The sequence below is a fragment of the Lissotriton helveticus genome, chromosome 4_1 (genome assembly GCF_964261635.1).
Source record: "Lissotriton helveticus chromosome 4_1, aLisHel1.1, whole genome shotgun sequence".
NCBI classification, from domain to species: Eukaryota; Metazoa; Chordata; class Amphibia; order Caudata; family Salamandridae; genus Lissotriton; species Lissotriton helveticus.
Window position 1 is genome coordinate 795,475,122 of NC_136063.1, and position 21,617 is coordinate 795,496,738.

Consider the following 21,617-nt stretch of genomic DNA (forward strand, 5'->3'; position numbering starts at 1 on the left):
ATCAAGTTCGCCTGCATCTTCAAGGTCGTCCACCAAATCCTGCTCGGAGTAACACTGTCGGGCAAGGGGGGGCCTCGGAGCCGACCCAGTCCTCGTCCGGCTCCGGTGTAGAGGGAGCCGGTTGCGGCAGCAGGGCCGGAGCCGGAGAAGGGACAAGCGGAGCCGAAAACGGCGCCAGCTTGGGCTGAGCCAGAGCCATATCCCAAATCGGATCCCAGGCCGGGACGAAATGGTCCAGGAACCGGGGCAGGAGCGGGAGAAACGGAAACCAGCGCAGCACCGGAGCTGACGGCGCTGCACCTTGTGGTGCCCGGGCCGGAGCCAGCGGCGCAGGATCCTGTGGCGCCAGGGGCTGGCGCTGGTGGCGGAGCCGCTGGGCCCACAGGATCTGGACACGGGACCGCAGGGCCCAGAGGCAGGCCGGTGGGAGCCCGGGGCCTAAAAAGGCGGTCCATGGCAGCAAGAAACTGTTGCATCTGTTCGGGAGTCACCGACGGGCCCAGGTATAGCAAAGCCCCTGTCCGTGGAGCGAACACACTTCTTCGACTTTTTATGGCGTCGCTTACCGGAATCTGAAGGCGAAGACTTAGAGCCCGAGGAGAGACGGCTCCGGTCCCGCGAACAGCCTCAAGACCCGGAGAGGCGGTGAGAGAAATGCCGGACCTCCAGCAACTTCCGGCGCCGCTCCCGCAAGGCCTTCGGGCCATGGCTCGACAGTCCCGGGAGTCATGGTCGGTCTCCAGGCAGTAGAGGCACAGGCTCCCAGACTCCACTAAGCCAATCACAATGCTGCTGTCACAATGACAGCAGCGTTGTGATTAGTCTGAGCACCATAGGCGCTCAGACAAGAACTGGGAGGCTGGGCATGTTCTCCACCCAGGCTGAGCATTACAGTCTGGTGGAGAACATGTTAAGTGTGCATGACTGTTGGGCCGGCCCAAGACGGCTGGCCAAACCGTAATGCGCCCTTAGAAAGTGCCCTAACCACTCCTTCCCCTGCTGTGTGAGTAGCCCAGCCTCATCACGCCTCGCAGAAATGCCTTAGCAAGGGGAAACAAAAGGTAACAGTGTGTTGAATATCATTTTCTTTTTTTGCAGTGCTGAAAATCAGTGGCATGACTGTCCTCTGCCTCAGTGGAGAAGCTGCCCCTTCGTAAAGGGTACCATAGGCATTATCCCATTAAGGGAATCTATCTCAGTAAACATTGGCGAAGCTTTGAAATTAAGGTGATCCCTTAATTCGATTAGAGTGCATTGGATCACCAAACACATCTTATTGTAGCTTTGAGGTAAATGTGTTTAGACAACATTTGCTTCCTGAGTTTGTTTCACTGCTGCAGCAGGTAGGCCCGCGGGTAGCCATGAGCTTTACAAATCCAATACAGGACACTAGATAAGCCTGTGACATCTTTGTAAAACCATGCACCACCTAAAACTCACATGTACAAACCAGGCCTCTGCAAGGCTTTGAAATGAAGCTGATCTGTAAGTCTGAAGACAGAGCACAGACTCTTCAACATCAGTCATAGCTCTTGATTGCAGTATGGGGTTAAATGCTTCCAGTGTTTGTTTACCAAGACTTTGAATGTCAAGCTTTCCTGCTGTAATGGTTAGGGAAATAACACCTTTGTGGAACCACCCCAAAAGTTGGCACACTTTACATAGCAGCCAGTGAATGATTTTGATGTTCAGCTATGCACAGCCCAGTCCAAAATCTCTTAAGAGTCAGGAGCAGTCACTTGCAACTTTCTCCGTGTCTCAGTTCTTTAGTTATCTCAGTGACCCTCATAAAGCAGTGTGGTGATCCCCTTCACTCAATCAGTTCAAAGGTGGTTTGTCATATCTGATGCACTTTCTACTTCAGAGTTCTGACTTTTAAAATCATGTTATTATGTAATTTCCTGAGGGGATGCTGCATGTCTGGTCCCTCTCCAGACTACAACTCATTTTGTGCTTTGAGAATCTAAAGTAAAGACTGTTACGTTGCTAGCCAATTAAAAACAAGCTTATAGATGTGTCTCAAAGCTGCTTTGTGAAGGTATCCAAAGGAGATGCACAAAACTTAGTGACTGCTAGAGTCAATCGAAGCATCATACAAGCAGAGGCCAACACTACTGCAGAGACAACAGCAAAAACATTCCAACGCCCTATCTGAATGGATGATGCAAACTGCAAGAACAGTTGTGTAGGGTTCGAGTGTCATGTCCTTTTTCACTCTGAGTTCCAGGATGAAATATTACTCCCTTCCTCTCATGTGGACATACACCATTGTCCAAAGTACTTAAGTCAAGGTTTGTGCCAATCAACCACTCATGAGGCTGGGCTGTGCCTGATCCCCTATTCTGTAATCTGAAAAGGTCTGCAGGTACCCCGTTCAATGCCCTTTTTATAGTCAGACCACTTTGCTGTTCCTTTCTCCCTTCCAATACTCTCTGTGCCTAGAGAACATGGGAGGACCGCTCAGTCTACTTTTCTAGGAACTAGACGAAACTCAAAACTTCCTCTCTGAATTCCACTCTGGAGTCAAATACCCGGCATTGAGTCACTCAGTGGAAGCAGACTCAGCCACCATCAGCAATTGTCTTTGGTTCTTGCTCGACTTCATTTTACCTATTAAACATGCGATGAATCATAGAACCCTTCCCCCAGCACCATGGTTTAATGATGCCTTGCACGAAAATAAAAGATCTATAAACATTTGGAAAGAGTCTGGCGCAAATCTTACTGTGAAAATTATGAACAGAAGTATAGACTGGCTCTAAAAGCTTTTTCTAAAAATTGCCGCACTACTTTATTCTCTTTCCATTCCAAAAAAATATCCATGGCGCAAAATTGCAAAAAAATCCTTTTTCAAGTGACAAAGACCTTATCAGATTTCACAAATCTTTCTCCTGTGGTTTCTCTCTCGCAGCCTCAGTGTGACTAACTACAAGCTTTAGCTCTAAAAATGATGCTGACATTCAGACTTCATTTTTTCTACGCCCGACCCCAACGGTCGTCAGTCAGATCGGAGTTCAATAACACCTGTGTTGCCCCTGTGATCTGTGATAACACCTGTGACTACACTCAAGTTGCACTTGTTTGCTCGCAACCATGCATAAGAGGTTACCCACCCTGGCACCTGCCCCGCATTGCTCTCGGAGTCCCTTTCTGCCCTTGGTCCACAATTTCTAGGAAAACAAACTCAACATCTGAATGCATTACTTTCAGAAGGTAGCATTCCTAAGGTGTGGAAACACGCAATGGGAATTTCTCTGTTGAAAAAGATGAGTCTTGACTTTTTTACTTCATCCAATTACAGGTCAATTTTGCTCTTGTGTACACTGAATAAAATCCTGGAAAAACTTCTCCACCCCTCTTAATTGGGTTTCAGAGCTGGCTACAGTATGGAGTCAGCCCTACTCGGAATCACTGAACATCTAAGGTGCCAGTTAGATAAAGGCGGCACTGCTGCTTTGATTCCTCTAGAACTCAGTGCCGCTTTTCACACGGTTAACTATAGCAGAGCTCAACAAATCTAAAAAATCTTACTGGACCTGCAGGTCGAGTAAGTAGACTTTTCTACTCGACCTAACATCAATTGCACTCGACCCACAAATTGGCACCTGGAACTGCAGCGACAGATATCACTCGCCAGGCCGGTCAAGTAGGCCTGAAAACTGACTCGCCCTTGAAGAAAGTCACTCGCATTGGCGAGCGGTCGAGTACATTTGTCGAGCCCTGTATAACCTACTCCTCCGAAGATTAGCAGATGAGTGTGCATAGCAAGCCTTTGAACTATTTAAATGCATTTCTATTTTTATTTTGGAGCTAAGCTTGGGAGTGGACAGGCGAATTCCATTGTGACATGATGGTGTATTCTCTTTTTTCATTAACAGTCTGACTAGATTGATGTGTCCAACTTCCGTGCTGTGACGAGTTGTCTAGCCCTGAAGAATTTGCCGGAAATTATAGGCAATGAAACATGTTGACATGTGAAAATGGGTATGCATGAATAGCTACCTGTTCACATTTTTAATTTGACAGTTCACCCTTAGTGAAGAATAAAGTTATCGTGTGTAAGGTGTGCCTGTCAATTTTAAACTCTTTTTTCCGTTACTAACATAGAGTGTAGTTATTCATCATTCTCTTGCACTCGCACGGTCTTCTGTTGTTCTTTTCTTTGGACACTTATTTACTTTAGACAAAGTGACTACCGATGATGAGAACAGTGGGCTTATCTGGTGAGTACCTGCCAGTTACCCCTTTGGTGGCTCGCCCGTGAGGTGTCACTTTGTCTCTTCACACATTTTTTCACCACGATTTTAGGTGGAAGGATGGATTTGAAAAGATACAGCAGCCACTCAGTATCAATCCTCTATTAGAGGGACTGTCATTGGATAAGAGTTCTTTACTATAAGTGAAATGGCATGGAAGTGCTGCAAATAACCATAAGAAAGGAATTAGGTTTGTTTTGCAAAAATTAAAAGTAATGCACATACGTCGTAGAGTAGGAAATAAAAGTGATCTACACACGATACCTTTTGCCATAGAGAACGGGTTTTGTTGTTGGATATGATAAGCCCTTGACTTGGCCAAGTTCACTCTTGCAGGACTGTGTCTTTCAGATACATACTCAGCAGCATTATTTATAACCTTATCCACTATCATTTAGCGAGCCTCAGGGCTCCTCTCTTAGTCCGACCCTATCTGATCTCATTGTAAGCCAACTTGTGGATATTTTGGAGAGCTGTGGTTTCACTTTTCTCATATGCGGACGACACCCAGGTTGTTGTTTCCTTGCCACCTCAGGAGAACTGATGCCTTAAGAAAGGTTCTGCATGGATGAATGCTAACTCCCTCAAATTGAATGGGGAGAAGACCGAGACTCTGTTGGTGGGCAACTAACCTCACCTTTGGGGACCCCATCTGTGACCAGAGGCTTTTGGTGCATCTCCAACTCCTGTACCCATTGTCAAGAGCCTCTGTTTTTGGCTTGACAACAAGCTCTCAATGAACCATCAGATTACCAAGGTTGAGTCAACCTGTTTGGGAACCCTAAAATGGTTAAGGAAAATCCTTGGATGTCTTCCTGTCTCAGCTCAAATAACAGTGATTCAGGCCTTGATTATTTCCAAGCTGGACTTTGCCAATATATTCTTTTGTCTTGTGTCCCTAAGGTTTCGCTCAAGCCACTTCATATAGTGCAAAATGCAGCCGCAAGACTTTTACTGCATCCGCCTAACTTTATGTCTACGGCGACACTTCTTCATTATCTTCACTGACTACCAATTTAGAGGCCAGTTCAATTTAAAGCACTATGTTACACACGTAAATGTATCTCAAACACTGGTACTCACTATCTCAGAACTTTGGTGCTGTCCTACATGCCAAATTGTTCACTGCGTATTATTAACTTCAATCTTCCTGCAGTTACCAGAGTGAGGAGATCCCATCAAGGGGGTCGGGACTTCGCCTACCTGGGTCCAATACTGTGGAACTCATTACCATCCTTCATGAGATCTTGTCGCTCTCTCTCAGCCTTTTGCAAACTGTTAAAAACTTGGTTGTTATGATTCAGTGTGCACTGCTAGTTTGACTTGTGGTACCATGAGAAGTTTAGCGCAGGGAAGCCTCTTATTGGGTAGCCATGCACTTTATAAATCTGTAATAAAAATAATAATTTCACTGCAGCTCACAGATTGTTTCAAGCTGTGGGGAAAAGTTCAAGTTGGGACGAACAAAACTGCCTGAAAATCACAAAGCAAACAAATGGACATGGCGGCTACTCACCTTGATCTATAGCCACACAGCCCGGGCTAGGAGACGTAGAATGTGGCACATGTCTGGACAGCACTGTACTCCTCCCACCATTATTACTGCCATTAGCAACGTCAGGGGCACGTAACGTAAGAGGGACTAAAAGTAAATAAAATTAAAACATTTCAGGAAATGCAGCCTAAAAGTTTAATAAAGAGCAGTACAAACAGGGTGGAAGACTAATGTGAGGACGCCAGTATCCCTCTTGCCTTAAAACCAGAGCTGCTTTATGAAAATATAGAGACACTGATTAAACCAGGCAGCACAGCATCCAAAATTCAAGACACTTTAATACATCAGGTTGTGCAAGGTTGCACCAAGTATTATTGGAGGAAAGTGCGCAATAATTATACTGATTGAACAAAGGAAAACTGTAAAGAACTGGATGTAAGCTTGATCCATGCAGAAAGGATTAAGTTCAAATAGTTGTAGTGTGATCAGCAGTACCATATAAAGGTTGTTTTTTCCTTCTATGTGCCAATCATAAGTCTGCAGATCACATGGATACGGGTACATAACGAGGTTCCCAAAGTGAAAAAAGTTGTGGATCCACAGCAAAGGAATTACATCACAATGGGAAAGGGGTGCAGATGGAAAACAGCAGCAAGAGTAAAGAGGAAGCAGTGGTGAGGGGAATATGGTATGAGGTTGGGTAACAAAACACAGGAACGTGGCAGGAGGGAAATGGTTATTGCAGAGGCGTAGACCACAAGAAGTATTTTAGGGTCTCTTTTGTCCTGGGCCTTTCCATCATCACTACCTCACCACGTTTATGTCTCAGCATTCAAGCCTTTGAAGAAGCAGGTTCAGAGAGGAGTGTGTCAGCTACTTTCTGCTACTGACCATAAGCACAAATGAATGTTAACTGGTCACCGTCATTGCTTTAAATTAAAGAATCTTCTCCCTGACAGTATTCATCCTTACAAGTTAGGATTGGTCTAAGTGTCTCAGACCCACAACAACATATGGAGGGTTGTCCACCTAGCAAGGAAGGTCATGAGGAACAACATTTTTGTAGTACTTGTTTACCTGGACACCAAGAAGACCCTTGACCGGTTAGAACGGTGCTTCCTCTTTGGGTCTATGCATAGAGTGGGCCTTGGACCCAGATGTATCTCAATGGCTGTGTTTTTAAATGTTTCCCCCATTCCAGACTGTACTGAATGGCTGGCTCGCCGGCTGTTTCCTGCTGTGCAGGAGTATAGAACAGGGAAGCCTCCTCTTCACGCTTTAATTTGCGTTTAGCATAGAATAGTTGGCATTATGCATCTAGGCAGACAAGGACATTGCAAGTATAATATTTGGACAAAATACGAAATAAATTGAGTTTGCCAGGGGCTCTGTTACTAAGCAAACTAAGCAGTTGGGTGCCTCTGAAATTAGAGCTCGGTTTAAGGCTGCTTGATTGAAATCTGAAATTCTTAATCGCATGTTGTCCCAGGAAAGGGGCAGCTCACTGAAGGCAAGAATACCATTCAGATGGTGAAGATGCCAAATAAAATCCCGGGGCCGCGGTTATTAACCTTTTGACTTCTGTGATCTCCCACTTCCCCATAACTGCAATCTATGGACCACACATTGAATCATAGCAGCATGTATGATGGGACCCCCTCAAGAGAACAAGATGTGGCCAAGGAACAGAGGGGAACAGAAACACAGAATTATGTAGCTGTGGTTTGGCTTATGTGGGTGAGACGGGTCGTGAGTTCCGCGTCCGTTTCAGTGAACACAAGTCTGCCATCAGGACCAAAAAGTTATCAGCCCCTCTAGTCCAACATTGTCTAGAGAAATCCCATACGGAACATGAGATTAAATGGTCTATTTTGGAAAAGGTAGTACCTAAAATGGGTCAATCGAATGAAATCACTCGCAAAAAGCGTGAAACTTTTTGGATTTATCTTTTGGATAGTGTCAAACGAGGTTTGAATGAGGAATTATCTTGGTATGTGTTGGACCCGGTCCTTTGGGCAGGTTTACCCCGTGACTTTGTGCTTTTTCCTAGCCTGTTTTTGGAACCTGGATTGGTGATTGTAGGCCTCTGCGCACTTTTTCACTGTGGTACAGTGTAAAGTGCGTGTGCTTTCTGTGTATGGATGGTGAGTGACCTGCCCTCCCATAGGAATGAATGGGGAATATGTATGCCCATGGTAGATTCCTGATGCATGGGGAGTGCAGGGGCGAGTTTGATATGTATGAACTCGTGAGAATGAATGCTGCAGAATGGTGTATGCGGCATGGCTGTGTGTAGCCTAGAAGCGCCACTTTTAGAAGTTGGCATAATTGTGTAGTGAGTCTGCTAGCACGCGATTGGCTGATGGGCCTGGCCCAGGCATGCCTCGGCCTGTTGGTAGATGGACTGTCTGGAGGAGGGGGTCTGAGTCAAGCCGTAGATGAAAGGCCCCCCATCTGCTGTTAGGGGGGAGTGGAAAGAGCTCTGGTGGTGCCAAGCTGTGTCTGTCGGCCCACCCTGGATGACTCTCCCTCCCGATGGCCCCCTGTCACCTCTGACCTGAGGCTAACAGGCGAGGGAAACCAGATACTCCCAGAGCTTAGGGCTCGCCTACACAAAGACTTCTAAAGACTTCAAAGCTTTTTCTGTGGATAAGAAGGGGCTCTGCCCCTTCCAAAATGTTCTTCTTTCTCTGGAGTTGAATCGACCAGGGGTGGGTGCTGCCCAGCTCCTGGATGTCTGGACTCCTGGGGGACCCCTCTGCCCTGCCTGGGCTGAGGAGGGGACTTGGCTTTACCCCTGGGAGGCTCTGGGACCATGGCAGCATGGAGAGGCTGCCTTTTCCTGTTGAGAGCGCTTTCTCTGGACTTCCTAGCGCTTAGGAGCGCTTTTATGCTCACTTATAGCGCTGGACGCGCTGAGGCTTCTTGCCCGTATTTATTTAATTTTTTACGAGTGCCCACCTCGATCTGCCGCGGAGAAAACAACCACGAAGGGGCCGCGACCGGATTGGCCGGGACCCGAGGAGAGCCGTGCTCTGATTGGTCCTTGGACGGGAGCCTGGTCCAGGAGCCGCGCTGTGGTTGGCTGACCCCTGGAAGCTGCGTGACGTGGTGGGGAGCCGAAGAGGAGGAAGGACGCATGGTGGCCGGGAGAGGGCTGTTCCCGCTTCCCCCTGCCTGGGGAGAAGCTCTGGGTTGTCGTTGCCGGTCTCCCGTGTGGAGAGGGAGACCGGAGATTCCCCCGCCGCCAGTGGAAGCCGCCACATCGAGGCCGGCGGGAGGAGCTGCCGTCTGGAGGAGCAGGCGGGGCTCCGGCGGCAGGAGCAGAGAGCCCCCGCGTGCAGCCGCCGCCTCAGGAGACCGGTGAGTGGGGTGCGGGCGTTTGACCGGCCCTAAGACGCTGGGGTATGCAGGGCGGCCCCCGATGGCAGTGGGCCGCCCCAACGTCGCGCAGAGCCTGTAGAGGCTCCCACAACCCGGGAGCAGTATTTGTGCCAGAGTCCCCCGTGAGGGACTCCAACGGAGCGAGGATGCTTTGGGCGGCCCCGCTTGGCAGAGGGCCGCCCCGACGATCGCGGGGCATATTACTTGGAGCCCTGTGAGAGGCTCGTGCCCGCATGTTGTTTGGTGAGCCTGTTGAGGCTCAGGAGGGCGGTTTCTTGACTCGAGTCCCCCGTGAGGGACTCCAACTGCCCTAAGTCGTGTTCAGAGCCTGTTGAGGCTCTTGGGGGCCATGTTAGATAAGTAGGGGCGTCGGGGCATATTGTCGGTGCCCGTCCCCTCCTGCCTGGGAGAAGCTCGTGTCCAGGGAGGCTCCAGGGGGCATGTTGCTGTAGAGCCAGTGTGGCTCCAACGTTTGACCCGTGTTGGCCAGGGCCTGTGTGGCTCCAACGTGCGCAGTGTTTGTTTTAGAGCCTGTGTGGCTCAGGTGGCGCCGATTTGTTCTAGGGGCTACTGAGAGCCCTGCCACAGCTTCTGGTACACAGTTGCCCAGCACTTCGTGGGCAGCTGCCACGTTTAGGCTTTTTGGTACTTTGAGACTGGCGCTGCATGGCAGCGCACCCTGACACTGAGACTCAGGGCGTTCTAGCCCCAACAAGGCCAGTTGGCCTAGGGACTGCCACAGGTGGTGGCTTATGTAGGTTTTGCGCAATTGTATGGTTATTGCACCTCTGAATGTATTTCCTTGCATCATGTTTTATTCCTGCACCTCTGAATGTTTTAGACATCATGTGACTTTTGCGCTACTGTATTATTCTGGTACCTCTGAATGTAATTTTATTGCATCATGTGCTTTATTCTTAACACCGCTGAATGTGTAGGTTTATACATTATGTGTTTCTTTTTATTACTCCTCTGAATGTATCTTTATGCATCATGGGTACTGTGTTCTTTCTTAGACCCCTAAACGCTGTGTGATACTTAGGTGGTTTTCCTTTACTACTCCTCTGAATGTGTTTCATACATCATGGGTAATGTGTTCTTTCTTAGACCCCTAAATGCTGTGTGATACTTAGGTGGTTGTTCTCTTTAGTACAGGTGGTCCTAGTGAGGTCCTGGTCCCCTGCGTGACAGTCTCCCAAGGAGTTTAGGGTTGCGTAGGTGGTACTTACCTGTCCCCAGTAGTTACTGGACGTGATCTATGACTGTTACTTTGTGTTACAGTGAAGTTTATATACTTTTATTCTAATTTCTGACAAGTATTTCTATATCTGCAAAGTGTTGATTCAGACAGTGGCCCATGTGGCCCTGTCTTGTAAATAATCCCTTGTGAATATTGCCGTGCCAGCTGGCACAATGTACATGTGTGATTTCTATCTGATATGTTTTGACAATACAAAAGTTATTTTAATATAACCTTGTGTGGAGTCTCTTTTGTGGTGTGCCTAGTATGTTGTTGCTGTCGTGCGCTGACGCAAATGCTTTACACATCGCCTCCGAGTTTAGCCTAGACTGCCCGCGCCATGCTACCTAGAGGGCGAGCAGGGGTTATCTTGGCGTGTGACTTCCTTGCCCTGACTGGAATGGTGGTTTCTGCCTGGCTTTGGCATAAGCCTTAGCCTACCAGAAATAGCCGGTTTCCAACATTGGTGGGTCAGCGGTGCGGATTTGGACTTGCGTTTGCCCAGTGCCATAGCGACAACTGGCTACATTACAAAAACTCTGCGTTTTTCAGATAGTCACATATTTGGGATTATTGTTTTTGATTTTGTTTTTCCTCAGAAGTGTCATTTTCAGATGGTGTTCCTGCGCTTTATGTTTAGTGGCAGATGAGAGAAAATGACAGGGCGGGACGCCAGTAGATAGGGGAGGTTCCCATAGGTTAGGAATCCCTTGCTGGGTCCAGTGTCTAATCCCTATTCCTGTCCCTGTGTGGGTAGATGGAAGAGAGGGAGGGTGGAGGAGAAATTGCTCGCTCAGGAGGGTGGTTATTCCCTGAGTGTAGTGTGTGTGTCTGGATTCCCCAGTATGGTAGGATCCAGTGGTGGCAGCTTAAATGTTTCCGGTGCGTGAAGTCCCATTCCCAGTTCCCAGAGTATGGTGCCTGGTGCTCAGTAAGAGGGTGACAGGTTGAGAGTCAGAGGCAGTGAGGAACTGTCTCACCAGTCTGGAGGGGGAGTGTGTGGATGAGTGCCGTGTTGAACTGGAGGAGTTGTGTGAGTTTTTTAAGGAGCTTGCACGTGAGGTGTACCTCTGGTGGTGTGCAGGAGATCCTGCAGAGGCATTGGACAAGAAGGTGGATGTCTGGCGGTGTGCTGGATGTCGTGCAGAGACATTAGAAAGTGATTCTAAAAGTAGTGGCTTGTGTATCTGATGACCCTGTGTAGGTGAAGAGGTTCATGTGTAGCCCAGCTATGTCCCATTAGGATGGTAGGGGTGTAGGGGCTCACGTCCTGTCTCAGTGGAGGTGGAGTGAGTGTGGGACGGCGTGTCCCACGTTGGCCCGAAACCCTATCTCAGGGCCTGGAGGGTTCCCTAAGGGAGCGCCAGGTCAGGGGCCTAGGCTGTACTTCTAAGTCATTTGAGGAGGATCTTCCTGTGTCAAGAGGACGGGGAGTGTCTGTAATCAGAACTCCGGCGGTCCTAGTGTTGGGCAGTACCGCTTCTAAGTGGAGGGTGCAGAAGTCCTGGCTCGCTGAGCATTTGACAGTCTAGAGTGCTTGACCATTTTTTTTTTTTTTGGGGCCTCTGGAGGTTGTTCCCCGAGGAGGGGGGAGGCCAGGTTCAGGTTCAGCCTGACCTGGAGGGAAGGGCATCTGGAGTTAGTGTCCTGACCGGTTGTTGGCTTCCAGGGGTACCGCTCCCAGGTGGGAGGGTGCAGAACTCTGGAGGGGGGTGCAGAGGGACGGTGTCCTTACTTCTGACCCCGGTGGGAGGAAAGTGTGTTGCTGATACGCCGCTGGTGTGTGCTCTGTCTAGCCGGGAACATACTGAGAATCACCCTGTGATAGGGAGTACTGGAGGGGAGTGTGTCGCTGCTACGCCGCTGGCGTGTGCTCTGTCTAGCCTGAGACATACTGTGCCTGTGATAGTGGAACTGGAAGGAGGTGCAGAAGGACGGTGTACTTCTGACCCCGGTGCAACTTAAGGGTGTAAATCCTAGGTTGGGAGATTAGGAAACTTCTAGGTCAAGAGGAGTCTCTACTAAGGTGGATCAGCTAAAGAGACTGAGGAGGCGGCCCTTGCTGTGTGTTCTGGGGCCCACCTGCAGTTTGTTGTTTCCACTAAGGTAGAGGAAAGGGGGCTTTGCTGTGTGCTGTGTCCCCCCACCTGCTTGAAGAGGGACTGTGCTGTGTGCTTTGTACCTCAGAAGTGGAATCGTTTCCAGGTGATAGACCAGTGACGGAGTGAGGTCCTGATCTGGTAGGAGAGTTGTGTTCTGGTGAGTGCTTCGCTGTGAGGGTTATTCCTTCACCCTGACTGGAAGCCAGGGTCCCTACTTGGTCTAAGGTACTTACCTCTGCCAACTAGAGACCCCCAGTTCTAACATTGGTGGAGTAGAGGTAGGATCGGGCATTCTTGCTGTGACCTCTAGTCAGCCTGAGGGTGTGGTCCCTAGGGTATAGGATCAGTGGTAGTGTAGCTACCCTGAGAGAGAGAGTGGAGATTGGCTATTGTGTGCCAGGGGCTTCTGCCCCCACTCTGTGGATTGGTTAGGACCTGTGATCGTTGGGTGGCCTAGGGCCTAGTCCTGGCTGTGGATGACTAGTGTGTACCAGTGGGGTATCCTAGTTGTGTCAGAGAGCTTTTGTGAGGGAAATCCCTGTGGGTTCAAAGTGGCGAAAAACTGTAAGGTGGCCCTGCCCTGCAGGCCCGTCTCCGTGGTTTTGTCGCCCAAAGCATTGAAGACCATCAGTGTAGTGATTGGTCTACCCTGCGTTTTGTCTGGAAGGGGGATGTGTTGGACCCGGTCCTTTGGGCAGGTTTACCCCATGACTTTTTGCTTTTTCCTAGCCTGTTTTTGGAACCTGGATTGGTGATTGTAGGCCTCTGCGCACTTTTTCACTGTGGTACAGTGTAAAGTGCGTGTGCTTTCTGTGTATGGATGGTGAGTGACGTGCCCTCCCATAGGAATGAATGGGGAATATGTATGCCCATGGTAGATTCCTGATGCATGGGGAGTGCAGGGGCGAGTTTGATATGTATGAACTCGTGAGAATGAATGCTGCAGAATGGTGTATGCGGCATGGCTGTGTGTAGCCTAGAAGCGCCACTTTTAGAAGTTGGCATAATTGTGTAGTGAGTCTGCTAGCACGTGATTGGCTGATGGGCCTGGCCCAGGCATGCCTGGGCCTGTTGGTAGATGGACTGTCTGGAGGAGGGGGTCTGAGTCAAGCCGTAGATGAAAGGCCCCCCATCTGCTGTTAGGGGGGAGTGGAAAGAGCTCTGGTGGTGCCAGGCTGTGTCTGTCGGCCCACCCTGGATGACTCTCCCTCCCGATGGCCCCCTGTCACCTCTGACCTGAGGCTGACAGGCGAGGGAAACCAGATACTCCCAGAGCTTAGGGCTCGCCTACACAAAGACTTCTAAAGACTTCAAAGCTTTTTCTGTGGATAAGAAGGGGCTCTGCCCCTTCCAAAATGTTCTTCTTTCTCTGGAGTTGAATCGACCAGGGGTGGGTGCTGCCCAGCTCCTGGATGCCTGGACTCCTGGGGGACCCCTCTGCCCTGCCTGGGCTGAGGAGGGGACTTGGCTTTACCCCTGGGAGGCTCTGGGACCGTGGCAGCATGGAGAGGCTGCCTTTTCCTGTTGAGAGCGCTTTCTCTGGACTTCCTAGCGCTTAGGAGCGCTTTTATGCTCACTTATAGCGCTGGACGCGCTGAGGCTTCTTGCCCGTATTTATTTAATTATTTACGAGTGCCCACCTCGATCTGCCGCGGAGAAAACAACCACGAAGGGGCCGCGACCGGATTGGCCGGGACCCGAGGAGAGCCGTGCTCTGATTGGTCCTTGGACGGGAGCCTGGTCCAGGAGCCGCGCTGTGGTTGGCTGACTCCTGGAAGCTGCGTGACGTGGTGGGGAGCCGAAGAGGAGGAAGGACGCATGGTGGCCGGGAGAGGGCTGTTCCCGCTTCCCCCTGCCTGGGGAGAAGCTCTGGGTTGTCGTTGCCGGTCTCCCGTGTGGAGAGGGAGACCGGAGATTCCCCCGCCGCCAGTGGAAGCCGCCACATCGAGGCCGGCGGGAGGAGCTGCCGTCTGGAGGAGCAGGCGGGGCTCCGGCGGCAGGAGCAGAGAGCCCCCGCGTGCAGCCGCCGCCTCAGGAGACCGGTGAGTGGGGTGCGGGCGTTTGACCGGCCCTAAGACGCTGGGGTATGCAGGGCGGCCCCCGATGGCAGTGGGCCGCCCCAACGTCGCGCAGAGCCTGTAGAGGCTCCCACAACCCGGGGGCAGTATTTGTGCCAGAGTCCCCCGTGAGGGACTCCAACGGAGCGAGGATGCTTTGGGCGGCCCCGCTTGGCAGAGGGCCGCCCCGACGATCGCGGGGCATATTACTTGGAGCCCTGTGAGAGGCTCGTGCCCGCATGTTGTTTGCTGAGCCTGTTGAGGCTCAGGAGGGCGGTTTCTTGACTCGAGTCCCCCGTGAGGGACTCCAACTGCCCTAAGTCGTGTTCAGAGCCTGTTGAGGCTCTTGGGGGCCATGTTAGATAAGTAGGGGCGTCGGGGCATATTGTCGGTGCCCGTCCCCTCCTGCCTGGGAGAAGCTCGTGTCCAGGGAGGCTCCAGGGGGCATGTTGCTGTAGAGCCAGTGTGGCTCCAACGTTTGACCCGTGTTGGCCAGGGCCTGTGTGGCTCCAACGTGCGCAGTGTTTGTTTTAGAGCCTGTGTGGCTCAGGTGGCGCCGATTTGTTCTAGGGGCTACTGAGAGCCCTGCCACAGCTTCTGGTACACAGTTGCCCAGCACTTCGTGGGCAGCTGCCACGTTTAGGCTTTTTGGTACTTTGAGACTGGCGCTGCATGGCAGCGCACCCTGACACTGAGACTCAGGGCGTTCTAGCCCCAACAAGGCCAGTTGGCCTAGGGACTGCCACAGGTGGTGGCTTATGTAGGTTTTGCGCAATTGTATGGTTATTGCACCTCTGAATGTATTTCCTTGCATCATGTTTTATTCCTGCACCTCTGAATGTTTTAGACATCATGTGACTTTTGCGCTACTGTATTATTCTGGTACCTCTGAATGTAATTTTATTGCATCATGTGCTTTATTCTTAACACCGCTGAATGTGTAGGTTTATACATTATGTGTTTCTCTTTATTACTCCTCTGAATGTATCTTTATGCATCATGGGTACTGTGTTCTTTCTTAGACCCCTAAACGCTGTGTGATACTTAGGTGGTTTTCCTTTACTACTCCTCTGAATGTGTTTCATACATCATGGGTAATGTGTTCTTTCTTAGACCCCTAAATGCTGTGTGATACTTAGGTGGTTGTTCTCTTTAGTACAGGTGGTCCTAGTGAGGTCCTGGTCCCCTGCGTGACAGTCTCCCAAGGAGTTTAGGGTTGCGTAGGTGGTACTTACCTGTCCCCAGTAGTTACTGGACGTGATCTATGACTGTTACTTTGTGTTACAGTGAAGTTTATATACTTTTATTCTAATTTCTGACAAGTATTTCTATATCTGCAAAGTGTTGATTCAGACAGTGGCCCATGTGGCCCTGTCTTGTAAATAATCCCTTGTGAATATTGCCGTGCCAGCTGGCACAATGTACATGTGTGATTTCTATCTGATATGTTTTGACAATACAAAAGTTATTTTAATATAACCTTGTGTGGAGTCTCTTTTGTGGTGTGCCTAGTATGTTGTTGCTGTCGTGCGCTGACGCAAATGCTTTACACATCGCCTCCGAGTTTAGCCTAGACTGCCCGCGCCATGCTACCTAGAGGGCGAGCAGGGGTTATCTTGGCGTGTGACTTCCTTGCCCTGACTGGAATGGTGGTTTCTGCCTGGCTTTGGCATAAGCCTTAGCCTACCAGAAATAGCCGGTTTCCAACAGTATGTGACCAAGTAATTAAATCACCTCTCGATTCACCATATACTCATTTTGAGACACTCACTGATAATCTTTAGGGAAACATCCCTTGACAACTGACTGATTTCTAATGTGCCCTTGATATTATTGAATTTGGTATCACCAGTCGCTTCACGCAGGAATACTGTCCCCTTCTATGCACATCGCATGTATGGTTCGTAATGGGAGAATTTCGACTAATTTGGGTTTTTATTTTCCATTTGGTTTTTTCTCCCAGTTGGTTAAGAAAACTAAAATAATTTTTCATATAACCTACGGACCCTCCCCCTTTTCTTTTTTGGGGCACAATCCGATTAGAGTGTTTCCCATTAGCTAGATGGTTATTGCATTCTTAGTCCACTGTTGATGTTTATTACGAGAGACGTCCTCCTCTACCTTTACTCTGAGGACTCACTCGCGTCTAGTGTGTTCCCCTCGCAAGATGGAGTATGCCCTATAGTCCTCTGTTTATGTTCACTGCTAGAGGCGTTTTTCATCACGTTCACATTATGCGAGATCTCGCGTGACTGATGGCTCCGTGAGACAGTTTAAAACGGTACATCGAACCCCCTTTAATGTTTGTCTAGTTTTCCGGCAGTGGTGAGGGTCGGCGGCGTGCTTTTACGAGTTGCAAGGTAGGCGTGTCTCACGGGTAGCGCTATGGCCCTTGTGTAGTCGTACTAGGCTTTTGGGCAATTTCTCTAATGATAAATAACAGGATACTTACCCTTTGGTTGCTCGTATATTGTCGTGCCTTGAGCTGAGAATACTTGAACCTTCCTATAATCGGTTGATCACATACATGCCCTATTGATTTTACTTGTGAAATTAGGGGATTTCTCTTACAACTTAGGCATCCCTTATTTAAATGTGGATATTGTACGCTGAAATACGTGTTACTCGCCATGTCGTCTCCCTTCCCCCCTTTTTTTTGAGTAACATATCGATATATTCTCACATTTTAGGGACGCTGAATTTTGGAATACCTGCACTCTATGAATTGGACTTTCGTCGCCTATATAAGTAAGATCGCGCTTAATATAACTGTGGAGTTGCCACCTTTTGGATACAACTGCTTAGTGTATTCCTTGGTCTAATTCAGGATTTTCGATTCTCTTTTTCTCTTTAGACTATGAATTAAGCAAATCCAACCCCCTCGCCGGCCGCGTTAATTTGAGTCATAAAATATCGACATCAGTAAAAAGTGTGCGTGCTTTGAAGATTGTGTAATACCGAATCCTATTTCCATCTCGGTTACGTTAATTTGGGCTTAAAAAAATCGACATCATATTAAAAAGGTGCAGTTCCATATAACATATAGACCAATTCATTACCCTTGAAGAGTCTATTCTCCACTCATTACATCGCTGTACTAATAATTTCTTTTGTAGCCACTTAGATGAGACGTAGTAACTGCCAACTGCTGACATTAAGCCTTGAAGTATTGACGTTTTCTGACACCACCGTGAGCGGTGTTATTGGTAAGTTTTCCATCCTGGAATACAATTGAGCCTCAGTCAGTTCCCCTTTAGCAATCCAAACTAAAGCCTTTTTTAACCTTCCATGTAGATGCTGTGAGTCTGTTTCATCCCTACGCATGATTCTACCTACACAATCTCAGGCGATAGGATATCCTTGAGTTGCATTGTAAGTAGATTGCGATTTATGTATTGTATGCTACGATGTGGTTGTATACGGTGCTATAATCTCTTTTGCAGAATGATAATTTCTGTCATTACTGCTTTGACCCTTGAAAACGCGATTTGTGACACAGTTTGCCTTGTCATGTTGGTACTATGAAAAGATTTTTCATGTGTAGACACGACTTGTAATGTGTATTTTTAGTAGTCCTTGGTCACGTTGATGAGCTCCTGTAGTTAAACTGAACAGTGAATGAATTTTTTATGAATAATCACTATATGGTGACACTGTTGTGGTGACAGAATTTCTCTTTTTTATGTATATTTTTCAGATCCCCTGGTATCTGTTCAAACATGATGAAAAAGGTCCTGATGAAGGTGGCCTAGAGCCGCCGAAACGCGCGTAGACCTGTTGCAAGGGCTGAAAATTACATCTTGGGGCCCTATCAATGGCATTGTGATCTTGCCAACCCAGTTCCTTTTCTTCATTTTAGGATGTGATTTGACTGTGGTATGAGTGTTAGTATGTGAGCAGATTGTCTGGTATGGTTGATACCAAGGGGTATTTTTCTAATGATATTTATTATCTATTTGTGTTATTTCTGACTTTAAATATGAAGTAAAAAAAAAAATTCTCCTCGAAATAAATAGATGCATTTTTTTATGAAATTTCTAATCTCTAAAAAAGTATGTATATGAAATGAAAAAAGTGAAATAAAATATTTTTTGAATAACTTTTGTTTAGAATAAATCCCTTTTGTCACCCACCTTTGAAATCTAAGGATGTATACCAATTATTGAAATGTATGGCCACTGAAGCTACATAATTCCACACATTGAATCATTACAGAAATCCGGGAACCCCTACTCAGTCACTACTGGAAGCCAGGTACCACGGCCTGAGACACTTCTACAATTTCAACCTCCAAACAATACATAAAAATACAGAAACAAGTATACATCAAATAAGTAAACAAATCTGGAAATTTTTTATTTAATTTACAAAACGAAAATAAAGTTTTAATTTTAATAGGAAGCTTGGACCTTGTCTAAACTAGTTTTTTTAATTGTAAATGTTAATGAAAGAGAACCCAACTGCGGACTTACAGCTCTGCACCTCACGCTAGTTTCATTAGTATCAAAGTCCTGCGCACTAGCACTCCAGCAACTGCCGCTGTATGGTGCATCTGGGTTCCAGATCGTTAATCGATAAAGCGAATGGGGGTGTGCCAGGTAATGAAGTCCAGTCAATCTTGTAGTTTCAAAACCTTTATTTATGCTTATTTTTTCTCAATAGAACATACAGCTCAGCCAACGCGTTTCGTTCCAAAACAGTAGGCGATAGACAAAGCGGTTTCTAAAAAAGTAGAGTCCGAGTTGGTGGTGAAAAAGTATCCACCTGAAAGCGTTAATCTTTCTGCACAGCTTGAGTTTGAGCCCGGGAAGGACGCAGCTGAATCTTAGGAGTGGGAGGAAGAGCTTGGGAGGGCTGGTGTTGAAAAAACTCAGACCCCGGGTGGGAGAAAAGTTACATAAGTCAGCTCCTAAGAATCAGCTGCGTCCTTCCTGGGCTCAAACTCAAGCTGTGCAGGAAGATTAACGCTTTCAGGCGGATACTTTTTCACCACCAACTCGGACTCTGCTTTATTAGAAGCCGCTTTGTCTATCTGTAAGGTTGGGGGGGGGGGGGGGGGGGGAGAGTGGAGGGTTGAGGGCCTGTACTAATGTCGGCCACCAAGTTGGTGTGCTTGAATTTTGATCAGAACAATAAAATATTTGAAGCAATAAAACCGAAATTGTCAGGGTTCGTAAAAGTGTTTGACAGCTCAAGTTTGTAGAACTGAACTCTTATAAACAAACCCTTAATAGATCTCAAAAACTTAAATCAGGAGTCGCAGGAGTTAGGGGCCTGGGTAGTTAAATCAATGGAAAACAAATAATAATAATATAGGTGAAACATTAACATCCCACACATTATCAATATTGTACAAAACAAAGTAAATCCTACCTGAGCCGAATGCCTTCCCTATGAGCTGCCCCGGCAATGCCAGTGGCTTTACGATGCCTTTGTTTCGTGGCATAGACAGGTCCTGGGTCCCACTCAGGTTAACAGCAGCAACTCCTTTGGCTGGACTGTATGAGGTGCACTCTGGTAAGGGAAATACTCTATTAAATTAAAAGCAAACTTTGCCTTAAGTCATGGACTGTCAGGTAAGTCCCATTTTCCAGAAATAGAGGTTTAAAAAGGTTTTATTTCACAGCATATACAACTGATACATATAGGATAATATTACAAAATAAACCTAAGAAATGTTATAATCGATAAATGAAATAAAAGCATTAAGTATCTCACCCACAACTACAGGGATTACCCTAAAGGACACACATCTGATCAAATGCCATTCCCTGCAACAAAAAAACCACAATGCACAACGTACGGGGTATGCACGAGAGCACACTATATGTATCATTTTATTTTCAGGATTGAATCAATAATAACTAATAACATTGATCATGACAAATTAGCATCATACACAATCCAAAGCACATCAGCTAAAAATTGTAAAGATTCGCTCTAATTAGATGTCGTCTGAATTTATGAAAAATAAATTAGAAACAAGTTTTAAAAAGTTATGTGAATAATCAGAATCGTTACATTTAGATCCGTTTTTTCAATCAATAAGTGAAGGAACTATCACACAAAAAGAGACAAAAATAATCGGTGGGATTGTAAAGTAATGTCAGAATGCTAGGACCAGGATGCTTGTATCCAGTCCGGGGAGGATTTGCCTTGGCAGTTCGGGCTGGACTGTTCCCATGAGGAACAGGGTCAAGACGGATTTGAATTTGGCTAGGTCTAAACTAGAGTGGCACGGTGAGCAAAAGAACGATAGATTTAACCCAGATCTCTTGACAGGGGGTAAATGTGTGATTTGCTCTGCATTCCAGCCATCATCTGTGTATCTTTTACTTTCTCACACGAAGTGCGCCGGGTATGCCCAGACAGGGTCCCGGGCTCACTGTGCCACTGGATTCAAGCTAGCCTGGCTGATGATGATGGGTGATGTCCCGAAACCAGTGCCAGGAGGCTTGTTTCAAGGCCAGGGAGAATGTTTGATTTACTCTGCATTCCGTCCATAATCTGTATGTCTTTTGCTTTTTTGCCCCAAGAGTTTAACGTATACATACAGAAAAACATTCAAAACCAAAATAAGCATTCGCAAAGCCAAATGGTCGACAGACTTACTAGTTGGTAGTGTCAGTGCTTGTTCTAGAACTATATTTCATGTCTTGTGACATGTTCTTTGCTTATTTCACTGTTTCTCTATACCTTTCCTTGTGAAGTGCTCTGCAACCCGATGCCTAGGGCCTTGATGCACTATATCAAGAATCTAAACAAATAAATGGCTACAATTGCAGATTTTCCACAATGTACTGCTCAACGAGCAAATATGTTTTTTCTCCAGACCATGACCAATAGAATACCAGTGTGGTTAGGTGGCAGACAACTACACACGAAAGAAGTGGGAAACATTAGATTTCACAGTAGAATTGAAAACCTACAAAAAAAGGGAAACCAAATAGCAACCGCTCCATTCATCCCACCCAACAGGTAAGACTCCTTTAGAAGCAGAAGTCTTAAGCACAGAACATGCTGTCATACTGTGCACCCTATGCAGCTCATGCCTCCCAAAAAGACACCTTCTACCTATTTTTA

The 21,617-nt window shown here is 47.5% G+C and overlaps 1 protein-coding gene across 7 annotated transcripts in view; it reads right to left on the reverse strand.

Annotated features, from left to right (window-relative positions):
* The window catches only part of GREB1L (GREB1 like retinoic acid receptor coactivator), a 575,070-nt gene that overhangs the window by 171,417 nt on the left and 382,036 nt on the right, over nt 1–21,617 (reverse strand). For all 7 annotated transcript variants that reach the window (XM_078687443.1, XM_078687441.1, XM_078687437.1 and 4 more), the window contains exons 8-9: nt 19,908–20,048; nt 5,773–5,898 (exon numbers count right to left, since the gene is read on the reverse strand). In XM_078687443.1, coding sequence (XP_078543569.1) covers nt 5,773–5,898; nt 19,908–20,048 — 267 coding nt within the window. The remainder of the gene's footprint in view (nt 1–5,772; nt 5,899–19,907; nt 20,049–21,617) is intronic.